The sequence below is a fragment of the Lycorma delicatula genome, chromosome 3, assembly GCF_047948215.1.
Source record: "Lycorma delicatula isolate Av1 chromosome 3, ASM4794821v1, whole genome shotgun sequence".
Lineage (NCBI taxonomy): Eukaryota > Metazoa > Arthropoda > Insecta > Hemiptera > Fulgoridae > Lycorma > Lycorma delicatula.
In genome coordinates this window covers 35,850,022-35,873,915 of record NC_134457.1, presented here as the reverse complement: position 1 = coordinate 35,873,915, position 23,894 = coordinate 35,850,022, and the positions used below count along the sequence as shown (strand labels likewise).

The 23,894-nt window shown below is 29.3% G+C and overlaps 1 protein-coding gene and 1 long non-coding RNA gene across 2 annotated transcripts in view; one reads left to right on the top strand and one right to left on the bottom strand.

The window, feature by feature from the left end:
- Positions 1 to 23,894, bottom strand: part of LOC142320869 (uncharacterized) — a 436,047-nt gene that overhangs the window by 271,290 nt on the left and 140,863 nt on the right. The gene's annotated exons all lie outside the window — the stretch shown is intronic.
- On the top strand, positions 18,478 to 20,918 carry LOC142321499 (ejaculatory bulb-specific protein 3-like). The gene is made up of 2 exons (XM_075359631.1): positions 18,478 to 18,752; positions 20,594 to 20,918. The coding sequence occupies exons 1-2, from the start codon at positions 18,560 to 18,562 to the stop codon at positions 20,773 to 20,775; spliced, it is 375 nt and encodes a 124-aa protein (XP_075215746.1). The 5' UTR covers positions 18,478 to 18,559; the 3' UTR covers positions 20,776 to 20,918.

Here is a 23,894-nt window from a genome sequence, read left to right as displayed (position 1 = left end):
CGTTTTGACACCTGAAGAACCCAAAAAACCGAATGGAAATTTTTCGAATGTTAATGTTCGTATGATCGAACACATACGTGTGTGTGTGTGTTCGGTAATGGCCTATAAATCACCTTATATCTCCAGAACTACTGGACCGATTTTGACCAAACTTGGTTAGATTACTTCTACATATAGGGCATTGATGGCATTAAATTTTCAATTTAAAAGCACAAGTGGCTGAAACTGTAAAGCAAGATGACCCTCAGTATTTCGAGATTTCGCCTAATTAAGGTCATATTTTACTTAGACACATTTGTTAACAATTAAAAAATAACAATATTTGCAAAACAAAAAAATTAAAGCAAAATCACACCTCCATTCCAGAAATATGTTCTAAACTACTACTATATTATGACGTCACAGGTGAACGGTAGAGTTAAATAAGTGAATTATATTTAAAGTTTTAAAACTCGAGGCCCGATTGACTCGGTACCTGGTGCGTTAAGCCTCGCGGCTACACCAGTTGCCAACCGTACAAGCGAAATTTATTCTACGTAAGTAGTAAAATTACATTAGTTTAGGTAGTGCCGACCATCACCGCTAGTACCGCCACGCTCGCCCGAATTAAATATAGTATGCGCGCGCTCATTAGTTAGAATCATTGAATTAAATAAACTTTCTTTTTCTTTCTTTTTCCTGTTTAGCCTCCGGTAACTACCGTTTAGATAATACTTCAGAGGATGAATGAGGATGATATGTATTAGTGTGAATGAAGTGTAGTCTTGTACATTCTCAGTTCGACCATACCTGAGATGTGTGGTTAATTGAAACCCAACCACCAAAGGTATCCACGATCTAGTATTCAAGTCCTTGTAAAAATAGCTGGCTTTACTAGGACTTGAACGCTGGAACTCTCGACTTCCAAATCAGCTGATTTGGGAAGACGCGTTCAACACTAGACCAACCCGGTGGTTGAATTAAATAAACTAAAAAAATATTATATTTAAATAAAATGATAAATATTGTAAATTAATTTGTGTATAAGCCGTGCATCAGAAACAACCCACAATTGTAAGACTGTGTTGTCCTACAATTGCGTTGTCAGCTTATTTATTTTTTTCTGAAAACAGATTCTTAATCCGTGTTTTTTTGTAAGGGCTTATAAATCTTCCAATTTTTTAAAATATTTTTCTTAAAAATTTCCTTATACTGAATCTCTCGATTCTTGAAGAATTATCATTAAACATTAATGTTCTATTTCTTATCTAATCTTAAATTTTTTCGGTTTTTTTTGGTGTATTTTGTGATGCTGTACTGATCAAAGGATGCTGCACTTCATCAAACCAAGCAAAAAATTATTTCGTCAGTTCTCTTTTTTATTCATGGAATAGCACATATCTACCTATTCCTGTTGTGAAATATATAATATATCATCATGTACTAATAAGAATAAAAGATCTATTTGTTAATAACTGAACAGGATTCCTGTTGTTTAACTTATTGCAAACTAAGTTATATATGTATATAACATAATATATTATTTAATATATTAATATATTTAATATATATATATTAAGTATATTAAATAACCTATTGCAAATTATGCTTAATTTTTCGAATAGTTCTATTGCATAAAATACACACAATTCATCGCAATACCCTCACATAAAATTTTATAACGGTGTTCAATACGTAATCACCCGCAAACAGTAGGGAATCGGTAAGGTTTGATACAAACATCAAAGTAAAGAGATATTTTAGTTTTCCGTATTACTGGAATACTACTTGTACATCTTGAAAAGTTTACTTTTAGCACAAAGAATAATTATTGGATTAAGGTAAGAATGTAATCTAGCTGGCTTTATTTACAAAGGAGCGTTGAGGAAATTATAATACATTAAAAAAACAATTAGATATTTTAATAATTTCTTATCTTTAAAATCAATTTTATTTTTCCAATTCAGGTAGGATCGAATGCCTCTGCTAAATCCAAGCAGTTTAACAAAAAATAACCTCATTCTAATTTTACGTAAAAGAATTAATTTTTTATCTAAAAATTAATTGAAAGTAAAATTTTCCTATTTAGTTATTATTTAATTAAATAGAAACTACTGATTAAAGGAATAACACATAATTCCTTATATTTTAAACCTCAGAGAAAACGTAAATTTTTGTCATCTAGGAAGGATAAATTATTTATTTTGTCAGGGTAATTACTATAATAGATGACATCATTTAAAAAACGTATAAATAAGTCGAAAGAAAATAAAATATTATGACCTTAAAAATTGCAATAAAAATATAATAGATCATGATATCTGATAACAAAAAAAAAATTAAATAATGAATATTTAAAGTTTTCAAGGCTAATTATATTTATAGTTCAAGATTACATCACATTTTATAACAAAACATAAAAAATACGAATTTTTAAGGGGTTAATAACCCCTTATATTTTAATTTAAAGATTAAAAAAAGTCATTTCATAAAGAAAGAACGAATAATGATCTAATTAATGAATGGGTTGTAAGTAGCCTAGAGAATTGTTTAGATTCAACTAAAATAAACTCGTTCTACCACTATCACTGAAGTCTTTACAACCATGTTTGAATTATCTTACAAAAAAAATTAACTTTCACACACATAGATACTTTTACTTCTAAAAATAAATGAAAAAAAAACTAATACACAAAATCATGAAAATACTGTAATAAACAGTAATTATTCTATTTTCCCTTCAGATGACTTAAAATTATAGAAACACAAAATATTTATAATTTTTTTAAAAAAAATCAGGGATATATGTTACAATAAATTTGATTAATATGGTAAAAAAAAATTAAAAAAATAATAATTACGGGTGAATTTGATTAACAGCCTCAAATGTTTGAGAATTTAATAAACATTTTCTACTGGACTATAAGCAGTAATTACTGAATTTATTATTTAAATAATCAAAATATTACTGTTAATTAGTCGAGGTTAGCAAGCGAAGCGAAGCGTAAGTTATGTTTGGTGAGGGGATGTCTGACCACTAATGGACTGAGAATGGCAGATGATAAAAGTGAAGGTGGTTGTCATAACTGGACGCCGAAGATTGAGTCCCCTTCGATTCCGGGTGGGTGAAACGTTTGTGTACCCCAGCCCGGCGGCGAAGTATCTGGGGATTTGGATGGATAGGCACAGGTCTTTCTCCATACATGTTGAGGAAGCTGTCAGAAAAGGTTGTCCAAGTCCTGACATGGTTGATGAGCAATATGGATGTCCCCAGGACAGCGAAGAGGAGGCTACTGTCCAGTGTATACGCTTCAGTAGTGCTCTATGGGGCGTCTGTTTGGGTTGGTGCTCTTGATAGGGCACGCAACAGGAGGAGATTAATGAGCCAACAACGACAGTTCAATCTGCGGGTTATCGCAGGGTACCGCATGATCGGTACAGAAGCAGCGTCAGTCATAGCTGGTGTGCCACCGATTGATCTGCAGGCCAGGATGAAACATTCTATTGCTTCGGGGAGTGAGAGGAAAGTGGCTTTGGATGAGATGTTCAGAGCCTGGAACGACAGATGGAATGCGGCGGAGACTAGGCGGTGGACACACCGGCTCATCAGTGACGTCAGGAGCTGGGTAGAGCGGAGGCACGGTGATATCAATTACGAGCTCACCGAGTTTCTATCAGGGCACGGGTGCTTTAAATATTACCTGTACCGTATGAGTAGGAGTACTACGAGATGCTGTTATGATTGTGAGGAGCAGGATACGGCAGAACACGTAGTGTTTTCATGCACGAGGTGGAGAGACTTGAGGGCTGCCATGATGAGCCACGGCCCAGTAAACGTGGACAATGTAATAAATGTGATGTTGGCTGACAGAGATGCTTGGACGAGAGTGACAACTGTGGTGTCAGCCATAGTTAGAAGCAAGGCAGCGGAGGAGAGGAGCAGGCAGACTGGAAGAATGCAGTTGATCTGAGGCGGAGAGACCGATGCCGAACGGCTATGGGTGGCCAGCCTTAGGGGGTGGGTGGCGGGGGCTCCTTGGAGTCGTCGTTCGCCGATGTTTCCCTGAGGACGTCGCTCTGCCTATTCTAATTCGATGACAAGAGCGCCGGGGTGGTTGCGCAGGGGCTGTGTACATACCATGTGGATTAGGTCTGTCTCCTGCGTGACTAGAGGGGGAGGTTTTTTAGCGGGTGAGAGCCCCGCACTTGCCGGCAGAGCGGGCCTGGCGGCGGCTGGCAGAGCTTTTTCCTCCTCCTACGGAAAAAAAAAGGTTATGTTGCTTGTTGCTTCCCTCTACTGACGAATCGTACGTACATTAACATAACCTATGTTCACTTTTCTCGCTAACCTCGTCTAATGTTAAATATACAAATTATATGATATTCTCCAACACTGGAGGTAATTTATCAAATTCACCGGTAATTATGCATAATCACCAGACCCGATTAATCAAATTTACTGTAATATATATATGAGAGAGAGAGAGTGAGAGAAAGAGTTATTTATAATTTGTAGAAGTATCATGTAGCTATAATTAGAAAAGAAAGTAGGAAAAGAATGTAGTTCAGAAAATCGTGAGAAAAGCGACATTTCTTGATGGTTTTTTGTTTGTATGGAAAACGATTTATGGGAAGAAAGTAACAGTAAGTTAAAAAAAATATAAGATCTGGTGATGATATTGTTACTTTGGGTGAAACTAAGTGTATGATTTACATGTGGGTATTGAACCCACAAGGTGATCCCCTACCAGAACTACGGTCTTACATTCTGTCCCCCAGAGGCGCTGCGAAGGGGTCCTCGACCAATCATCGATGGTGGGACGCCGGAGCCTCCCACCCCTCCTGGACGGGGCTGTCCCCCACAGACATCCATCAGCACCGAGAAGGCGCTGCACCTTCATGTCGCAGGTGATGCCTTGCAACCCCTACCCCCGGGTGTCACCACTATTTTTAAAATAATTTTGAATAACCTACATCAGTCGAAGTTTTGTTTATTTTGAACAACTGTTTACACAAATTAGATTTTTTTTAGCCTTCGGGACTACGTTAGGCATTGCTTTAGTCGATTAGATGAAATGGTAATTTTGTAGCGTTTGAAAATGCAGTATGTCTGACCGGAATTCGAATCCGGAATCTCCGGATGAAAGGCCGAGATGCTACCATTCTCACTACGGAGGCCGGAAAACTGGATATAAAATTTATATATAAATATATATATATATATATATATATATATATATATAAATATTTTACAGATATAAAATTTATTATACCTTCATGATATGAAGGTGGGAAACTGCGATACCCATACTTTATGCCGGTCGTAAAAGTTTCTCTTAATAAGCTACGCTGCTGCAGAATCAGGAAAATTTTTCCCGGCTCTAGTAGTTCTAGAGCAGGGAAAATAAAAAAAAACTAAGAATATGTTTTTGTAAAATTAAAATTAGAGGAATGGTCTAAGAAAACTCAATAACATAGATGAAAAATGTACGAAAAGATGATTAAAAAAAAGTGACCGAATAAAAAATTTTTATATAAAAATAAAACGGGAGAAATGTATAATTAAAACATACAAATGTTTGATGAACATAAAAATAGTTTCATTAATTATAACGGAATGTAAATATTTAAATTTTGAACTCAGCTACGTTGCGAATTTATTTGTATTTCAATACGAAGTTTGAATGGAATCCAACTTCAAAATTATTACGAACGTGATTTTACGAATGCATTATCATAGAAAAACAAATTGCTATAATTAATGAAAATTATATAGGAGTGAACTTGAAAAACTAAACCTCAAATAAAAAAAAATCAAATCATTACCAATTGTTAAATAATTAATAATCGAAACGAATGTTTGAGATAACTACAGAGTCATATCAATTATTGTAGCATGAATTATGTAACTTATTTTTATCTTTAATAAAAAAGAAGCTAAATTTCCTGGAATATTACGTCTAGATTTTTTGTTACTTTACTTTTTTTTTTTTTTTTCTGCTGACTTTATTATACATCTCATTTTATTTTATTTAGTTTTTTTTTAATTTAAATTTTAACAGCGGATTTAAAAAAAAATGCTTTTAGAGATCTGTTATTTATTTTGCAAATTTAAATTGGTAAATTCTCAAAAATTAAATTACGTATTTCATGTTTTTGATGCTTTTAACGTTTGAGATAACCAACTGAATTGTGTATAGCTTTTGTAATTTCTGTAAAAATATTTTCAGCTCAACAAGATTATTACTAAAATCAAATTAAAAAATTTAATTTATCCTAAACGGAAAAAATATTATTTTGTTAAATTTTAATACATTGACTATTATAAACAATATTAGATTTCATCAAATACACTTCAATTTTTATGGTATTTTTCATTATTATTACTTTCCTGGTGAATTCAGCTAGATTAGCTATGTTAAAGAGAAAAGTATGGTGATCATGTCAAAATGATCACATTTTTGACCATGATCACCATACTGGTGATCATGTAAAAAATGGGGTATCGAATTTTTTTGTAATCTTTTAGAGTCGAACTAGTTCTAGACCAAAAACATATGCATGTATGTGCGCACGTCTGTATCGATTTTCTTCAAATTTGATTCAAATATTTCAACATATGGGGCATTGATCATATTAGTTTTTTTCATAATTCATTATGGAAGTAGGAGGAAAACAAAATTCGACTTTCTTCAAAAGCATTTTAGAAAAAAAATTATCAAAGCAAATTTGTTATTACACATTACAAATATGCTACACATAGCATATATTTTTTTTAAATAAAAAAAAAGATCTCTTTCAAAAGATCAACCCCCACTTCTTAATATATATGTTTTTTGTTGTTTTGTTCTATCTCCCTTCCGCTTAAATATTAAATTGTTTTTTTTAAAGTTTATACTATATATATATATATATGTATAGGACTCTGTACATATAAGGCAATCAGAAAACGTCTACAATTTTTTAAAATTGTAAACCCCGGACCTAAATTCAAAAAACGTTTTTTTGATTTTTTTTTCTTATTTTACCATTTATTGAAGGGGGGTTTTAGTTTAAACTTTACTAAGCAGATTTCTTTGATAAGTTGAACCTACATAACAATATTTTTAGAAATATTAAAAAATTGTATATACTCGTGTGTGTGTGTGTGTGTGTGTGTGTGTGTGTGTGTGTGTGTGTGTGTGTGTGTGTGTGTGTGTGTGTGTGTGTGTGTGTGTGTGTGTGTGTGTGTGTGTGTGTGTGTGTGTGTGTGTGTATATAGTTTTTTTTTAGTTTTTGTTTGGTTCTTACCTCTTTTAATTTTTATTATTAAAAAAACTGTTCATCACTAAAGGGCTTAATATTTAAGTAGCTTTGGCAGTTATATTATATTCCGGACCCACAATAAAAAGCAATTTTTTCATTATTTTCATAAAAGTTATACTTCATTTTTACAAATATTTTTAAACAATTCTTTTTTAAATTAATATTTCTTTTATTACGGATCAATTTTTCATAAAAAAATAATTTTTCCTAAATTTTTCACACAGAGTAATTAGCTAAAATCAAGAATTCTTATTCGAAATTTGGGAATTTTGATGCTCAAAAAAATTTTGATTATCAATAAAAAAAAGTTCCCTTGAGAGTTGGACTTCCAAATTTAAAAAAATCGAAAACATTTTTTTAGTTTTATCGATGTCAACGTGTATAAAACTAATCTTCGTGAATATTTTCGTTTTTAAAAGAATCTTTTTTAATACGGCAAAGAATCTTTAAAAGAAAAAAATTATTTATGATTTAAAGAAATCTAAAAGATTCTTTACAAATCTTTCTTTTTTTACAAATTTATAGAATTTTTTGTGGTTTCACATTACTACTTTTTACAAATTTGTAGAATTTGTATTTCATAAATTTTTACGATTTTATAATACTTTTTGATTGGTCGGGAATGTAATGCAGTACTTTGTCAGCTTTATATTATTATTAACAAGCAGACCCGGCAATGTTTCCCTATTGCTAGATTTGATTATATGTATAGATTAAATGAACACAATTGAAAGTTTGATAAAACATTAACAAAAGGAGCATTACAGAACTTCACAAAATTTAACCTATCCCTTTTACCCTTTAAACCTTTATCTCTTTTCCCGTTTTCCCTTTCCCACTTTCCTTTTCCCCTTTTCACTTTCCCTTTTCCTTTTTCACATTTTCATTTTCACTATATTCCCTTTCCCTATTTCCGCCTTTCCTCCCCTTTCCCTTTCCTTTCACCATTTATCTTTCACTTATTTCCCTTTTCCCTTTCCTCTTTCCACTTTTCTTTTTCTCCTTTCTATTTCCTTTTTTCCATCTCCCCCTTCTTCCCTTTTATCTTTTCCGATTTTTCCCTCTTTCCCTTTTCCTATTTTTCTCTTTCTCCCTTTTCCCCGCGCGTAATTCGATCCAGTAGTTTTTTAGTTTATAGAGGACACACATACCGAAAAAATTAAAATGGAATCGTAAAATATTTAGTGTGTTGCTTTTACGTCCAACAGACAGCGCTGTTTTTTTAAAAAAAAAAACATGTTTTTACCAATCACAGGTGTTACAGATATAAAAATAGTAGGTATATAAAATCACACACGCGTATTCGAATGCAACGTTTTGTCAAAATTTGAAAGCAATCGGTAAAGAACTTTCGGAGATTTACGATTTTGAACAAACAAACATTTACATTTTCATTTATATAGATTTAGATGAATGGTAAAAAACTCATCTTTTTTTAGTTAAAAGCACTTTATATTTTTAACTGAGCATAGCGGTTCAAGGGGGAGAAATTTTTAATTGATGTAATTTAGAATCTTTATTATAGCGCAATTTAAAAAAAAAATAAACTTCAAAATAATTTCTATACGAAAGGAATTTTATCCTCCTACTCAGAGACACACTTAGATTACATATGCTATCAAGAGAAATTTCACATATAATTTGAAGAATTTTTTTCATCACTTTCATAAAAGTCTTGTTTCCGATCCCGCAAGATTATATAATGCTCTTTAATCTGCCATAATGAATAAAATCATTCCCGAAAATTTATATGTGGAGACTTTACAACAGTTTGTCGTAGAGAACTAGTTCATTAATTTGTAATAACCTGTTTCAGATTTCAGTAATAATAAATACGTTAAAATCACATAAAAATTTACTATTATTAAGCTGCTTTAGTCGGAATGGTGCTCTCTTTAATTAGGTGTTGTTTGCTTGTCAAAGGAAGTATCTTTCCAGAGAGAATTTGGAATTTATTATTTATCTTTAACCTTGCAAATATTTTAAATATTTTTTCTACATTTATCATGATTAGTGTAGTCTTCCTTTCTTCTACATTAATGTAGCGATACATATAATTTTCGCATAAAAAACGAGTACAATAAACGATTTACCAAACAAAGCTGAATTCCCCGTTTAACTCGACCTATTGGGATTTTTAATGTTTGTATGTGTGTACGTGTGCGTGCATGTGTACATACACACGCGCGCACGCAGACTTACGATAAATTTAATAGTTACCAAGAGCGTTTTCTATTTCTAAGAAATTTAACTATGATTTCAAGTTGCTTGGCGAACGACAAATGCATTTTTTTTACCTCAATTTGTTGACTGCTATTTTACATAATCAGGGATGATGGAAAGATTTGATGAAGTGAATGTTTCTATCATCAGACTACCAAAACGTAATTCCTTTTAATCCTTATGTCACCCACCATTTCCAGTTACTTTCAAACCGGTTACGCCTTAGAAACATCATTCCGTATATTTTACTCCACCTTTAAGCCTAAATTTGGCTGTAAAATCATTGTTCTTGTTCTATGCATCGTTGTGTCTTCCTCATTATTACATTAGGTTTTATTATTTTCCTAAAAAAATATATATATAAATAAGAAAGAACATCGGGATAAAAAGGAAGTAACTTCTCATCAGCCATCAGTGATGATGTTTGGTTTCTAAAAAGCAGTGCATATGATGATTTGCTAATATAGTTTTTTTCAACCTACCGAGATCAAATAATATCGAAAATTCCTTCCGATTTACAATATTTTTATTTTATTGATTCAGTTTTATAATGGAGATCAAATTGTAAAACTCATTACAAATGAGAAAGATCTACTTAACAAAAAAACTATAGTGTTATGAATTCTAAGGAAGAAATACACAAATGAGTTTGGAAAATATCCAAGTGCCTTGAAGTGAAAAAGGAAAGAAAACAAAAATTAAGCTAAACTCCGCATAATTTACGTACTAAAAGTGGAAAAATTAGTTAATTATTAAAATTAATTTAGTTATTATTTTAAAAAATGTCAAATGAAAATAATATTTAAAAATATGGTATTTGTATGAAATGGCTAAAAACAAACACATTTAATATTTTGGATAAAAATTGCTTAAAATATTTCTTCTTAGTTAATTACTTTATGATACCAAAATTTGGTCATTAGGAAAACCAGACAAATAAAGAATTCAAAGAAGAGAATATTTTGCGGTAGTTTATTATTAAAATTAGAGAGAGAGTGCAAGAGAGAGTGAGAGAGACGGAGAGAGTCTTATGTGTGAGAGAATTAAGTAGGTACAAGGTTAGCTAATTTATTTAATAATGGAAGGAAGTATAGACGATCTTAAAAGAGCATAAAATTAGCTTTCATAAAAGAAATCATCAAAGGGTATTGCATTAAACTATATTCAGTCAGAATATTATATATTAACAATGAATTAAACGTTCGATAAAACAATCCTACCGAAAAAAAGGTTATTTTTCCTGTCAGGCGATTTATTTCTGATAAAATGGTTGTTTAAAACCCATGAATAGTTAATACAGATAAATAAATGCATTTAATAATCTGATAAATAAATAACATTGGATTTATATTATTTTTTTTACACTTATTACATAAAAATACATAATTATTTTACTTTTATATAATTATTTAAAAAGCACTAGACAATTCTACTTATCAAATAAAAAATTAATTTTATTTTTACATCAACAAAAAAAAAATGATCGGGTGGTTTAAAAAATGTTAATGTTTTTTGCTCAAAAAATAAAAAGAAGTTTATTTTTATTAATAGGAGCAATTGAAAACAAACAGATAATTCACAGAACCATATCAACTTGGTTAACAGAAGATTTGTTTTGTCTTAGATAAAAGTCGAATATCTTGAATAATTATTTTGTTTTCAGTTGATTTTACTAACACATTGTTTTCTCAGAACTAAATTCTCACCAATTTTGGTATTTATAGGCAATTTTTATTTTTGGCAATTTAAGGAACTAAAATTATTTCAAACCTAAATAAAATGTATTTTTCGTATCGAATTTTTTGTGCTTTACAACAATTTTTTTCCGAAATTACAGGAAACAAATTTCAAGGAATTATTTAAAAAATTTTCCAATAAAAAAAACATGTAATATCACTATTTTGTTTCGTATAATTTACGTCTCAAGAGATTTACTATAGTCTCATATTGCTGTTGAAACAAAAATAAGCGAAATTTTTCGTCAACTGCAATTCAAAAAGAAGCGTTTTCTAATTATATAGACATTTTTTCTTTATTTTTAACAACAAATAAACCTTAAAATTAGTTCCGTTTCTTCCAAAAATATTCTGTGAATAGTATACGAAACTGGCCAAGTCTCTGAAAGCACATAAATTCGAAGTTGTATGAAAGAGATTGATATTTTTAGTTTTATTGATACGAAAACATGGCAAGCGTAACCTAATTTAAACCCGAGACCTTCTGTATTTAAAGCTGAAAAGCTATCAAAAAATGAAAACTCCTAATTAGTTTGAATATTAGCTAACGTTGTTATTTTTAATATAACTGTTTAAATGGTTAATTTAAAATTAATCAAAATGTCCGTATTTATATTTTTTCTACGAACAGAAGTTCTCTTAAATTCAGAAACCGCTCGGTCGACCAGAACCTATTTACCACTTATTGAACTTTAAGAATGGTTTTAGATGGTAGATTTACCCAGATAAATCCACTGCTAGTGAAGAGTAAAGCTTATTTTATTTTACGATGCCTTAGTCCTATGTAAAAATGTTGAGTTACTGCCCAAAACACGTTCTGTAAAAGTTATTTATTTAGTTCCGACTAATCAAATTTACAAAATGGACAGAATTTTAGTTTTCATATCTTCATTTAGAAAAATAGGACCAACTATTCTCAAAAGGATTTAACAGAAAATTTGTTTCACGGTTTTTTTTTTAAATTTACGTGACGTAATTTTTAGTTTCCCGGCTATTGCCATATATGAAGTTACAGCACTTAACAGGAAAGTATATAGATCGGTAAATCTAAAAAATTGGTCTTTTTTAAATTTTTTTCCTTAAGAGACGTTAAAATTTTAACAAAAAAACCAGATTTTATTAAATTTTAAATAATCTGAGAAAAAAGTTTTTATTCCAATTCTCCCAAAGAATCCTATCCCACAAAAGTGACTTTATATACATACTTAGCTATATCTTGCTTCAGAAAAAGGATCTAATGGGAGGTGTTTGTGGCCTTCAAACCACTATGTAAATTTTTTGCCCATCCCACTCAAGTAGTCTGTAGTAACATAAAATAATTTGTTAGTTTTTAAAGATAAACTTATTTTAAATTTATAAACTTATTGTAAGTTTAAACCAATTTCGCAAATTACCCATTACAGTAAAAATGTAATAAATCATAATTTTTTATAGTCGACTCTTTAGTATTTTTTGAAAAAATATTAGCCGAAAATTTTCATCAATTAGCCTAAAATTATTTGTAATTTTTTTCAAGAAAATTACAACTTAATTTAGAATTATGGCTTTACGTTTGAAACAATTATATAATGTGCTTTTAGGTAGATTTTATAAGAAAGCTACCTATTGTAATAGGTGCCGTGATTCGACTTATTCGCAATAAGGTCGTAATTTCGACGTATCTTTGCGTTTTACTTCCCCCAGACCCCAAAACCACCGTCAGCTCAAAAGTTAATATATATATATATATATAATTTCAGTTTCCTGTGGACACGAAAATTGCCAGAATTTTGCTCCAATCAGTTTCAAATTGCTCCTTAAAAATAACTCGTCCCAAAAATCTCTTTCAAGTTTGTTAACGGTTAAAATCGGACGATGGGGGTGGAAATGGAGGGGCTTTTTCGAGAAAAAAAATATCGCTATAACTTTCTTATTAAGTAAATCATCGAATTCGTTTGAAGTTCCTACTATTATTTGGTTAAGAGCCTAAAACGTATGTAAGTAAGGTTTTTTGATTTCACCAACAATTGGCCCAGGGGGTGGAAAAAATGGGGTTTTGAAAACAAAAGTCATACCTACCTTAATAGGTTTAAAGTGGCCGTTAGTCCTCTAAACATTACTTAAAACTGTTTTCTGAAACAGTTTTTAATATGACCAACCCTTACGGCAAGGGATCAACAAAATGTTGCTGGAATTGTAAGAAGATGGGGCTTGTTGTTCGCTAAACATGTGATGTTTTTTTCACATGCAACCATTGTCGTATTGAGTAATTCTTTTTTATCTCCTACTTATCACCGGTTAAATCTACCTCCGCCTACTGGCATGCCGAAAGGAATTTTTTTAACTATATATCACATAATTATAAAAAAATATTTTTATACAAATACGCGTAAAAAAAAAATTCATAATTTTTGTTACTGTTTTTCAAGAAAAAGGTATTTTTATTTAATGGTGAAGATGTAAATAGAGAGCTTAAAATGATTGAAATGAAGAATCAATTGACTTGACTGGTGTAGTCGAAATTAAAAAGTTCTGCAATTAATTGCCGGCTTTTTAATAATGACCCCAAAATTAATCCCCAAAACAAGAAGCTTCACAAAGTGAAAGAAAATTCAGTCAGTCATGCTTTGTGCTTTAATTTTTAAATTATTTAAACTCGAGTTAAAATGATTTAACTTATAAACAATATTATTGCATATATAATTTATTCAGTAAAGTTTCAGTGTAAAACCAAGTACCAGTATTTTGTTTTTAAATTTAGAAAAAAATATTTAAAAAAAATTAAATAGGTAAATAAACTGATAATTATTTACACTAATCATAATTTTACTATTAAATCAGACATTAGAAAACGGGGAAATTAATTTGCGTATTTTTAGGGTACAAAAAAAATAACAAGTTAATAAATTTTTATTTTTATTTACGCGTTTGATACATTAGACGTTTTTCTGTCCCAGTACTTCGTTTAACATTATTCTGAATGAAAGCAAAAGCTTGTACGGAAGAAAATTTTCGGCTGTCAGCAATTATATCTATATACTATTACATAAAGAGGAAGAGGGTTTTTGTTTGTTCGGGATAAAGAAAAAACTATTCGATCAATCACACAACCAAATTTTTATTCATGGTTATTGGCATAACTGAGTAGGTTTTTTTAGATATATTTCATCTCGAAAAAAGAAAGAAAGAAAAAAAATATATATATATATATAAGTAGTAGAGATTTTCCGGTTGAAGCTCAAACTTTAATGAATTGAATTCACTTCGAGTCTCTATCAATATGTGAGCTGGGTTTGAACTGAATGATACGAATCAATCGTATGAATAATATTCAAATATTAAAAATAATAGAAGTAGATTTTCGCTAACTAAACGAATATTAAATCAATTTAAAAAATCTCAGTTTGACAATAATGAGCTTATCGTGGGGACTGCCTCTGTGTCAAGAGTGGTGAGGTATGCGAGCACCGCGGAAGGCTTTGTAATATTTATAATATTTCTGCAAAAAATCATCCGATTTTCAAAATTCAAACGAGGTATTTGTTAGCAGGCTGAAGGCTAACATTTTCGTGCATGTTAGGTCAAATCCAGGTCATTTTCACACACGCAACATATCATTCATCTCATCATCTGAAGGAATACCTAGCGGTGGTCAAGTTTTGCATGCATCAGGTATACTCTCGATCTAACAGATCACGGTTATTCGGAAATTTATATATAAAGTTTGTTATTGCATCACGTAAAAACCAACTGACATTACTTTCAAATTTGCAGGACAGATTCGGGTAATCCCATAGGACGTTTTAAGCCATCAACCGAGTTCCTAGCTCCTTTAAAGATTAAGATATTAAAAATATTCATTAGATTAATCCTTTTACTTCATTATTATATTTCTACCACCATGGCAAAGAAATAAGTTATGAATCTTACGTAGTCAAACGTGTGTGTACTTCCGTTACCTAACTAACGTAATTATCTTTTGTAATTTACTTTCTTTTTCAGGTTTCCATAAAGCTTGAATACTATAATTATTATTTATTAGTATTATTCTCACAACCATGAGGATAACGTACAGTGCGGGCTCCACCCGCTGGATAGATAGGAATGGCGACTAAAGCAAGCTCTGCAGGTTTCCAGGACACCGGTCCTTCTAGAAAATTGGGAATGGTGATCGAAGCGAGCTCTGCGGCCATGGGTAGCTCCTTGGCCTTTCAGGCCGCGAGGAGCCCCTGAGTTGGCTCTGGGATTCGCCTGGGCTGACTTCAGCCCCGAGAGTTCAGGTTCTGGTTAGACAGGCCGGCTAGTTGTGTATATATATATATATATATATATATATACTTATATTTATATTTATTGAAATGTAATAAAAAGATTGAATTTATTTTCAATGAAAGAATATCTCGCATCCAAGTATTCGTTCACAAATAGCTAAATTAAAGAGGGAAAATAAAAACGTAGGTACTTCAAAGTTAGACGAAGCGGTTGTTCCCCAATTTTGTATCACATACATTGCCTTTAAATTTTATCTAGTATTACAATCTAATTTTCTGAGGAGTGTTGACATTTATTATGAGGTAATTAGCGAATATATAATTAAAACTGTAGAAGTTAAATTTTATTTAAACTTTTTTAAATTTCTTCTATCAATTTTTCTGTTTTAAAACGTCTATCCAGATTGAATATCCAAGTCAAATAAATTATTTTTATTTCGTATAAAGTACGCATACAAAGAGATTGATACACATTCTTACGTATCAAATTTAAAATTAAAAAAAAAACGAATATGTGAGAAGTTTTTGTAATGAACATTTTAGTCTTAATTAAAACCAAATAAACCAAATTCGATAATTGTTTATATTATATTTCAATTTTGTTATAAACCTCTGATGTACTTGTAGTCAATTTCTACCCGTTAATATCAATGGAGATTCTCTGAACGAAAAATCCTTCATTTTAGTATAAACTTCATTACGATTTTTGAAAGACGGCGCAAAATTAACAATATCACTTACTTAATAATTGTTTGCTTTCTGGTGATATTATTAGTTTTTTCTAAATCAAACAGAAAGTCGGAGTTAGAAAAAAAAATTGAGAATTATTATATATTCGATAAAATGGTGAAAAAAAAATCAAGATTGGCAATACTGATATCTAATTAAACTGGTCTTTGGTTTGATTCGAAAAAGCCTTTTCTATTTTTCGTGACTCTTTTAATGGTAAAATAGTCATATTTAAGTTTCGATGTTTGTCTATCTGAGAGAAGTAAATCATAAAATAATTAATATTTTTAATTAATCTTTTCCAATACTTAATGTTTTTTTTATGTTAAGTAGCAATTTAAAAAAAAAAATGTATAGAATTTTAAGTAGTATAATTGAAATGTGTTTTAAATAATCCATTCGTTTTAATTTGCGTATCTATTGGTTTTTAAATTATTTTAAATAATTTTTTTTTCTCTAAATCTTTCATAGTCATAGTGTTTTTAACAAATTCTGTATATTTTTAACTTGTTTTCATTCTTACTTTTGTTATGGAACTCTATAATGCATAGATATAATTTTTCCAAATTTCTTGGAGGTGCGATAGCGCCCTACCCTTTCACCCGTAGAATACCGGTTTAGAATCCCCCGATCAGGCAAGATATTTCTCATAAGTTACAAAATTTTAATTCCATACTCCCGCACACAAGCTTTGAGGTTATTTATTGAATTTTCAAGAAAAAAAAATTTAATCCGTTTAAGTACAATTTTATCTTATATCTCACAAGACGGCTTTCCCTGAGCTCTGACAGTCCAGTTCTTCAGGTCAAAGTTGAGCTTTTTGTAAAGCCATCAGAAAACTACAAAAATAATTGTTCTAGGATCGCTCTTTAAATAGAGCTATCCCTATCAAAACTCACTGAGAAAACAATAGTTACTGTTGAAAGTGAAATGATAACATGAAACCAATGGGCATTTAGCAAAACTGCACAAAAAGCTACCAGAGTGAAAAGAATCAAGGATAAGGGAAATAGGTAAATTGTGTAAAAGATATCTATTACAGAAAGACTGTGAAGTTGGATGAACAACTTCACCTGAAAGAAATTGGAATCAATTAGAGAAATCAGGATATCTGTAATAGCAAAGGAAGCACTGCATCAGTTTTGATCAGTTTTGTGCAACCAATATATATATATATATACTGAGCTATATAACTGTTGACACTCAATGAAGGGTAAGTAAAGTAATCCATTTAAAATAAAGTTTAGTATTCCGAATCAGAAAAAGTTGCATCTACCATCCTTCACTTTATTTTCTTCAAATCATAATACATTAAATGTCTTTTGGTTTGTTGAAACGAATCATTTCTTAACTACTTCATAAAAATTTGTTCAACTGTTTGACAGTTACAGGAGGAACATAAACATACCTCCCAAACACTCCTCCCTAAGACAGTTAAAAGGGATGTAAGGCAACAAATATGTAATGTTATTTTAGTTTATTTTGATTTTACGACAAATGGATTACCAGTTTAAAAAATAAGATAGAATAGAAAAAAATTAATATATAATATTATTGCAAAAATTTTAGATGCTATTTTTGAATACAGTGATTAATTTAAAAATAATATGTATGTATCGTAGAGCAACCTATCTTTAACATAGAGAGATACGTATGAAGAGGAATGACAATTTTTATTCTTGCTGTTAATCTTTCTTTCTATCCTGATTGAATATTTTAAACCAAGGTCGGTAATTTTTCTTGTTTTTATTTTTTATAATATGGAAGAGGATTAAAATTATTCCTGTATATTTTCAAATCAATAAAACAGTCCAAAAGTGTTTTTCAGAATTATCCTATCATTAGAAATTTTTTACGTGAATTATTTACTGTGATCCAACAAAAATTAATGATAGAAATTGACATTTAGGTATTTTTTTCCATCTATTTATGCCTATATCATAATAATTTTACAAACAATGATATTTATTATCAATACTAGTACTACAATTTTTATTATTATGATTATTATTTTTTCGTTATTATGTTGATTATATACGGAACGTTGGGGTTATATTATTTCTGATATAGGAGAATAGACAAACAATTAGATGTCTGAATAATATCACCTCCACCACTACTACTACGACTAATAATAACAATAATAATGATGTTCTTTCCTCCTTATGTATCTTAGGGTTCAAGGAAAATCCTAATTCTGCAATTATCAGGTTTAATTGTGTACATGAGTTCTGCATATAAAAAGAGAATACTGCAGTATACTGTTTATTACACAAGTTCAGTTGAAGCTGTGAGTATCTACCTATCACTAATAATAATCTTGTTTTCATTACAACAATGAAGGTCGTATTTTTATTTGCTATCTTATCTGTATCTACGTACATGTGTTACGCTGATGAGGAAAAGTATACAGCAGCATGGGATAATATAAATATCGATGAAGTAATGAATAATGAAAGACTTATGAAGCAATATATGGATTGTATCTTAGACAAAGGCCCTTGCTCACCAGATGGAAAAGAACTTAAAAGTAAGTTAACTTACATTATTATTATAACATTTTTTAAATAAAACTTCATTTAAGAAAAAAACAACTTTTTTATATTATCCAGAAACACTATAATACGTTTGTATACATATACAAACCATAAGTAGTAATCTGAAATCAAAATGGTTGAACCAATTTTCATGAACATATGCTAAATAACTAATTTTTGGTTTTTGAAAGATATAAAATGATTTTATTGATGTTGAAATGGTAGAGTGTAGACACCATTTTTTTAATTTTCAAATTGAAATCTAAACTCTTAAAATGCTCTATAAAATGAAAAAAGGGGGAATGATTTTAAATATATTTAATATCATATTATGTATGACTTCCCTAATACATATTATGTATTAGGGTTTTCTAACAATACTAAGATTGAAGAATAATTAAAAAACATTTATGCTAAATAATCATGAAAATTAATTAGAATCAATCTGAAAATCATTAAAAATTGTTAAGTTCGAAGATGAACAATAATTATAAAAAAGTCGTAGACCAATAATAAATTAAATGAGACAATAGAAATTGTTTTAAAAAAAGTAGTTTGAAATTAAATTAGAAAAAATATATTTTTAGAGATGAAAAAATGTTGAAGTTGTAATTAAATAACAACAATCAGTCAGAGCAAATACTCACTCTAAAACATAAAACAAAATTATTGTTATTAATATCATATCAATTAATACTTTATAAAATTTTAATCCTTTTAACTGGGTATATTGTATTAATTTAAAAAAAAGCTTTTTGAAATTCTAACAACTAAGTTTTTTGAAGCCCCTTCAGACACTCCTGTAAAAAATGCATCTTAAATAAAAAAAACTTTTTCTTCCTCTTCATTAATAATAAATGTGCTGTCATAGTTTAATTGTTTTAAATTAACCCAAATGAGAAATTTTCTTTAGTTAGATTTATCTGTTTAATTATAGCAAAATTTTAATTTAACTTCTACTTTTTATATTATCACATATTTACATTAACATTCTATTTGGTTTGTTATTTAAAAATTAATTTTGATAAAATATTTTGTCAACAACATTATCATTCTTCAGAAATATTAATGTTCAGAGGTATGTTGAATAAGTTCAACTTATTCAAAAAAGAAAGATACAATCAAACATGAAAAACCAAGATTTTTAAATTGAGAAATTCCTCTAAAATGTTTCTCCCCTGTTTACTTCAAAATTTTGTAAGAAATATATTTCTAGAAAATATTTTTAAATGCTGATATGTTTTAAAATAAGTAATTATTTAGAAAAAAAAACTTTAAATATTGTTCAAGAAGCAAAATTACATTGGTGGATCACATTATTAATTATTAATTTATTAATTATTAAAATATTTAGGATTAGATAATTTCAAACAACAAAGGACAAACTATTTTACAGAAAACAAAGACTAAAATAAATAGCTGTACTATTAATATAAAGATCTCAGTTAAAAGCATGTATAATGAGAATAAAATGAAAAGTGTAATTGCAAAATTTTATAAAACATTTATAAATGTCAATTATATTTATAAATGTTACCGCTGGCTTTAAATCTTATTATCTATAAAATGTTCAATATCAGAAAAATTAAATTTGCTAAGTGCCAATGTGGCATTGAGGATTAGCACTTGCCCTCATATTTTGGAGGTAAGTAGTATTAGACCAGGCTAGATCACATGTATTTTATTGTTAATGGCTCTTTAATGCTCTCTCCTGTTCAGCATTAATCTCAAAATATTATTATCTGCATTGTCAGTTATTTTCTTTGTAATTTGAATTGTGTATAATAATTAGTATTATAAAAATTCAATCATACTAACACTCTTTTTTTTACAGAGCATATTCCAGACGCAATTAAAACTAAGTGTGCAAAATGTACTGATAAACAAAAGGAAGGAGCAAAAAAGGTTATCCGTCATTTAATCGAAAAAAGACCAAATGACTGGGAACAACTTAAGAAAAAATTTGATCCAAATGGTGAAGCCTTTGAAGCATACAAACACGAACTCAAGTTATAAAAAAACTCTTAAAAAATAATCAAAATAAATTTAAAACTTTTAATTTAATAGAAAATTTATTATCTGACTTTGATGATTAATTATAAAAAAATTTATCTTGAATAAAAATAAATTACTTTTATGAATTCATAATAAAAATATTACTCTGATAAATTATTTCTGTTACTTTTCTTTTATTCTCAGTTCATTGGATGAACTTTTCTGATCTAAATTAAAAAATGTAATATTTTAAAACCAAGTTTTTATTTAATGTTTGTTTTTTAATATTTACTTTATCTTGCAACTTAACATCTTGACCTAGCAATTTTTATCATAATTTTTCCATTCACTGCAATACATTTGAACAATTCTTTTCAGAGCACTACAATTTTATTTGAAATATTAATTATTATTAATGCAAATTTTATTCATATTTACATATGTTTTTTTTTTTTTTTTTTTTTAATTTTTTACCAAAAAAAAATTGGGCTGACCACCAGGCTGGTTAGTCTGGTGGTTAAATTTGTCAACGCAAAATCAGCTGAAAGTCGAGAGTTCTAAGGTTGGAGTCCTTGTAAAGGCTGCTGCTTTTATATGGATTTGAATGCTAGACTGTGGATACTGGGAGTTCTTTGGAAGTTGGGTTTCAATTAACCACATGTCTCAGGAGTGGTTGGCCTGATTCTATTCAAGATTACACATTTACCAGTACTTATACTTACACACCAGACTGCAAAACCAGAAATATAAAAAATTCAAAAAAGAGAATATTTTGTGGTTGTTTATTATTAAAATCAGAGAGAGAGTGCAAGAGAGAGTGAGAGAGAGTCTTATGTTTGAGAGAATTAATTAGGAACAAGGTTAGTTAATTTATTTACTAATGGCAGGAAGTATAGACGATCTTAAAAGAGCATAAAATTAGCTTTCATAAAAGAAATCATCAAAGGGTATTGCATTAAACTATATTCAGTCAGAATAATATATATTAACAATGAATTAAACGTTCGATAAAACAATCCTACCGAATAAAAGAGGTTTTTTCTTGTAACAGTCAGGTGATTTATTTCTGAAAAAAGGTTGTTTAAAACCCATGAATAGTTAATACAGCTAAATAAATACATTTAATTATCTGAAAATAAATCACATTTCATTTATTATACTTTTTTACACATTTCACATAAAAATACATAATTATTTTACTTTTATATAATTATTTAAAATCACTAGACGATTCTACTTTATTAAATAAAAAATTTTTTTTCATACCGACAAAAAAAAATGATAGGGTGGTTTAAAAATTTGTATGCTTTTTGCTCAAAAAATAAAAAGAAGTTTATTTTTTTGAAGGAGCAATTGAAAACAAATAGATAATTCACAGAGCCACGTCAACTTGTTTAACAGAAGATTTGTTTTGTCTTAGATAAAAGTCGAATATCTTGAATTAATATTTTGTTTTCAGTTGATTTTACTAACACATTGTTATCTCAAAACTAAACTCTCAACAAATTTTGTTAATTATTAGCAATTTTTATTTTTTGGCAATTTAAGGAACTGAAATTATTTCAAACCTAAATAAAATGTATTTTTCGTATCGAATTTTTTGTGCTTTACGACAACGTTTTTTCGGAAATTACAGGAGACAAAGTTCAAGGAATTATTTAACAATTTTCCAATACAAAAAACATGTAATATCACTATTCTTTTCATATAATTTACGTCTCAATAGATTAACTATAGTCTCATGTTACTGTAGAAACAAAAATAAGCGAAATTTTTCGTCAACTGCAATTCAAAAAAAAGCGTTTCCTAATTATATATATATTTTTTCTTTATTTTTACCAACAAAATAAACCTTAAAATTAGTTCCGTTTCTTCCAAAAATATTCTGTGAATAATGTACGAAACTGGCCAAGAATCTGAAATCACATAAACTGGAAGTTGCATGAAAGAGATTGATATTTTTAGTATACGAAAACATGGGAAGCGTAACCTAATTTAAACCCGAGACCTTCTGTATTTAAAGCTGAAAAGCTATCATCCTATCAAAGAATGAAAACTCCTAATTACTTTGCATATTAGCTAACATTGTTATATTTAATATAATTGTTTAAATGGTTAATTTAAAAATATATCAAAATGTCCGAATTTATATTTTTTCTACGAAGAGAAGTTCTCTTAAAATTCAGAAACCGCTCTGTCGATCGGAACCTTTTTTTACCACTTATTGAACTTTAAGAATGGTTTTAGGTGGTAGATTTACCCAGATATCTCCACTACTAGTGAAGAGTAAAGCTTATTTTATTTTACGATATCTTTACTCCTATATAAAAATGTTCAGTTACAACCAAAACACGTTCTGTAAAAGTTATTTATTTAGTTCCGACTAATAAAATTTACAAAGTGGACGGAATTTTATTTATCTTATCTTCATTTACAAAAATAGTACCAACTATTCTCAAAAGGATTTAACAGAAAATTTGTTTCACAGTTTTTTTTTTAAATTTACGTGACGTAATTTTTAGTTTCCCGGCTATTGCCATATATGAAGTTACAGCACTTAACAGGAAAGTATATAGATCGGTAAATCTAAAAAATTGGTCTTTTTTACATTCTGTTCCTTAAGAGACGTTAAAATTTTAACAAAAAAAAAAAAACAGATTTTATTAAATTTTAAATAATCTGAGAAAAAAGTTTTTATTCCAATCCTCCCAAAGATCTATATATATATATTTTTTATTTATTTTTTGACAGACGACATTTCTGAATAAGTAAATATGTATGTTGTCCTTATAACTCTGGATCCCGTAGACTGATTTTTTTTTTTAAACTTGGTAGACAGCCGGCTTCCGTGGCGCGAATGGTGGCGTATCGGCCTTTCAAGTGAAGGTCCCGGGTTCGAATCCGAGACAGGTAGAACAATTTCACACGCTACTTGTCATTCATTTCATCGTCTAAATCAATACCTAACGGTGGTCCTGGAGGTGTAAAAACTTAGTAGATTGTTACTACCTTCGGGGAGAAAGAAATAAAATTTTGGCAGAAATAAAATTTCAAATCTTTACTGAACACTTTAACAAAGAATATTTCTTGCAAAATCTTTTTTCTGTCAAGACCAAAGATTACCAAAATTTTTGTTTAAT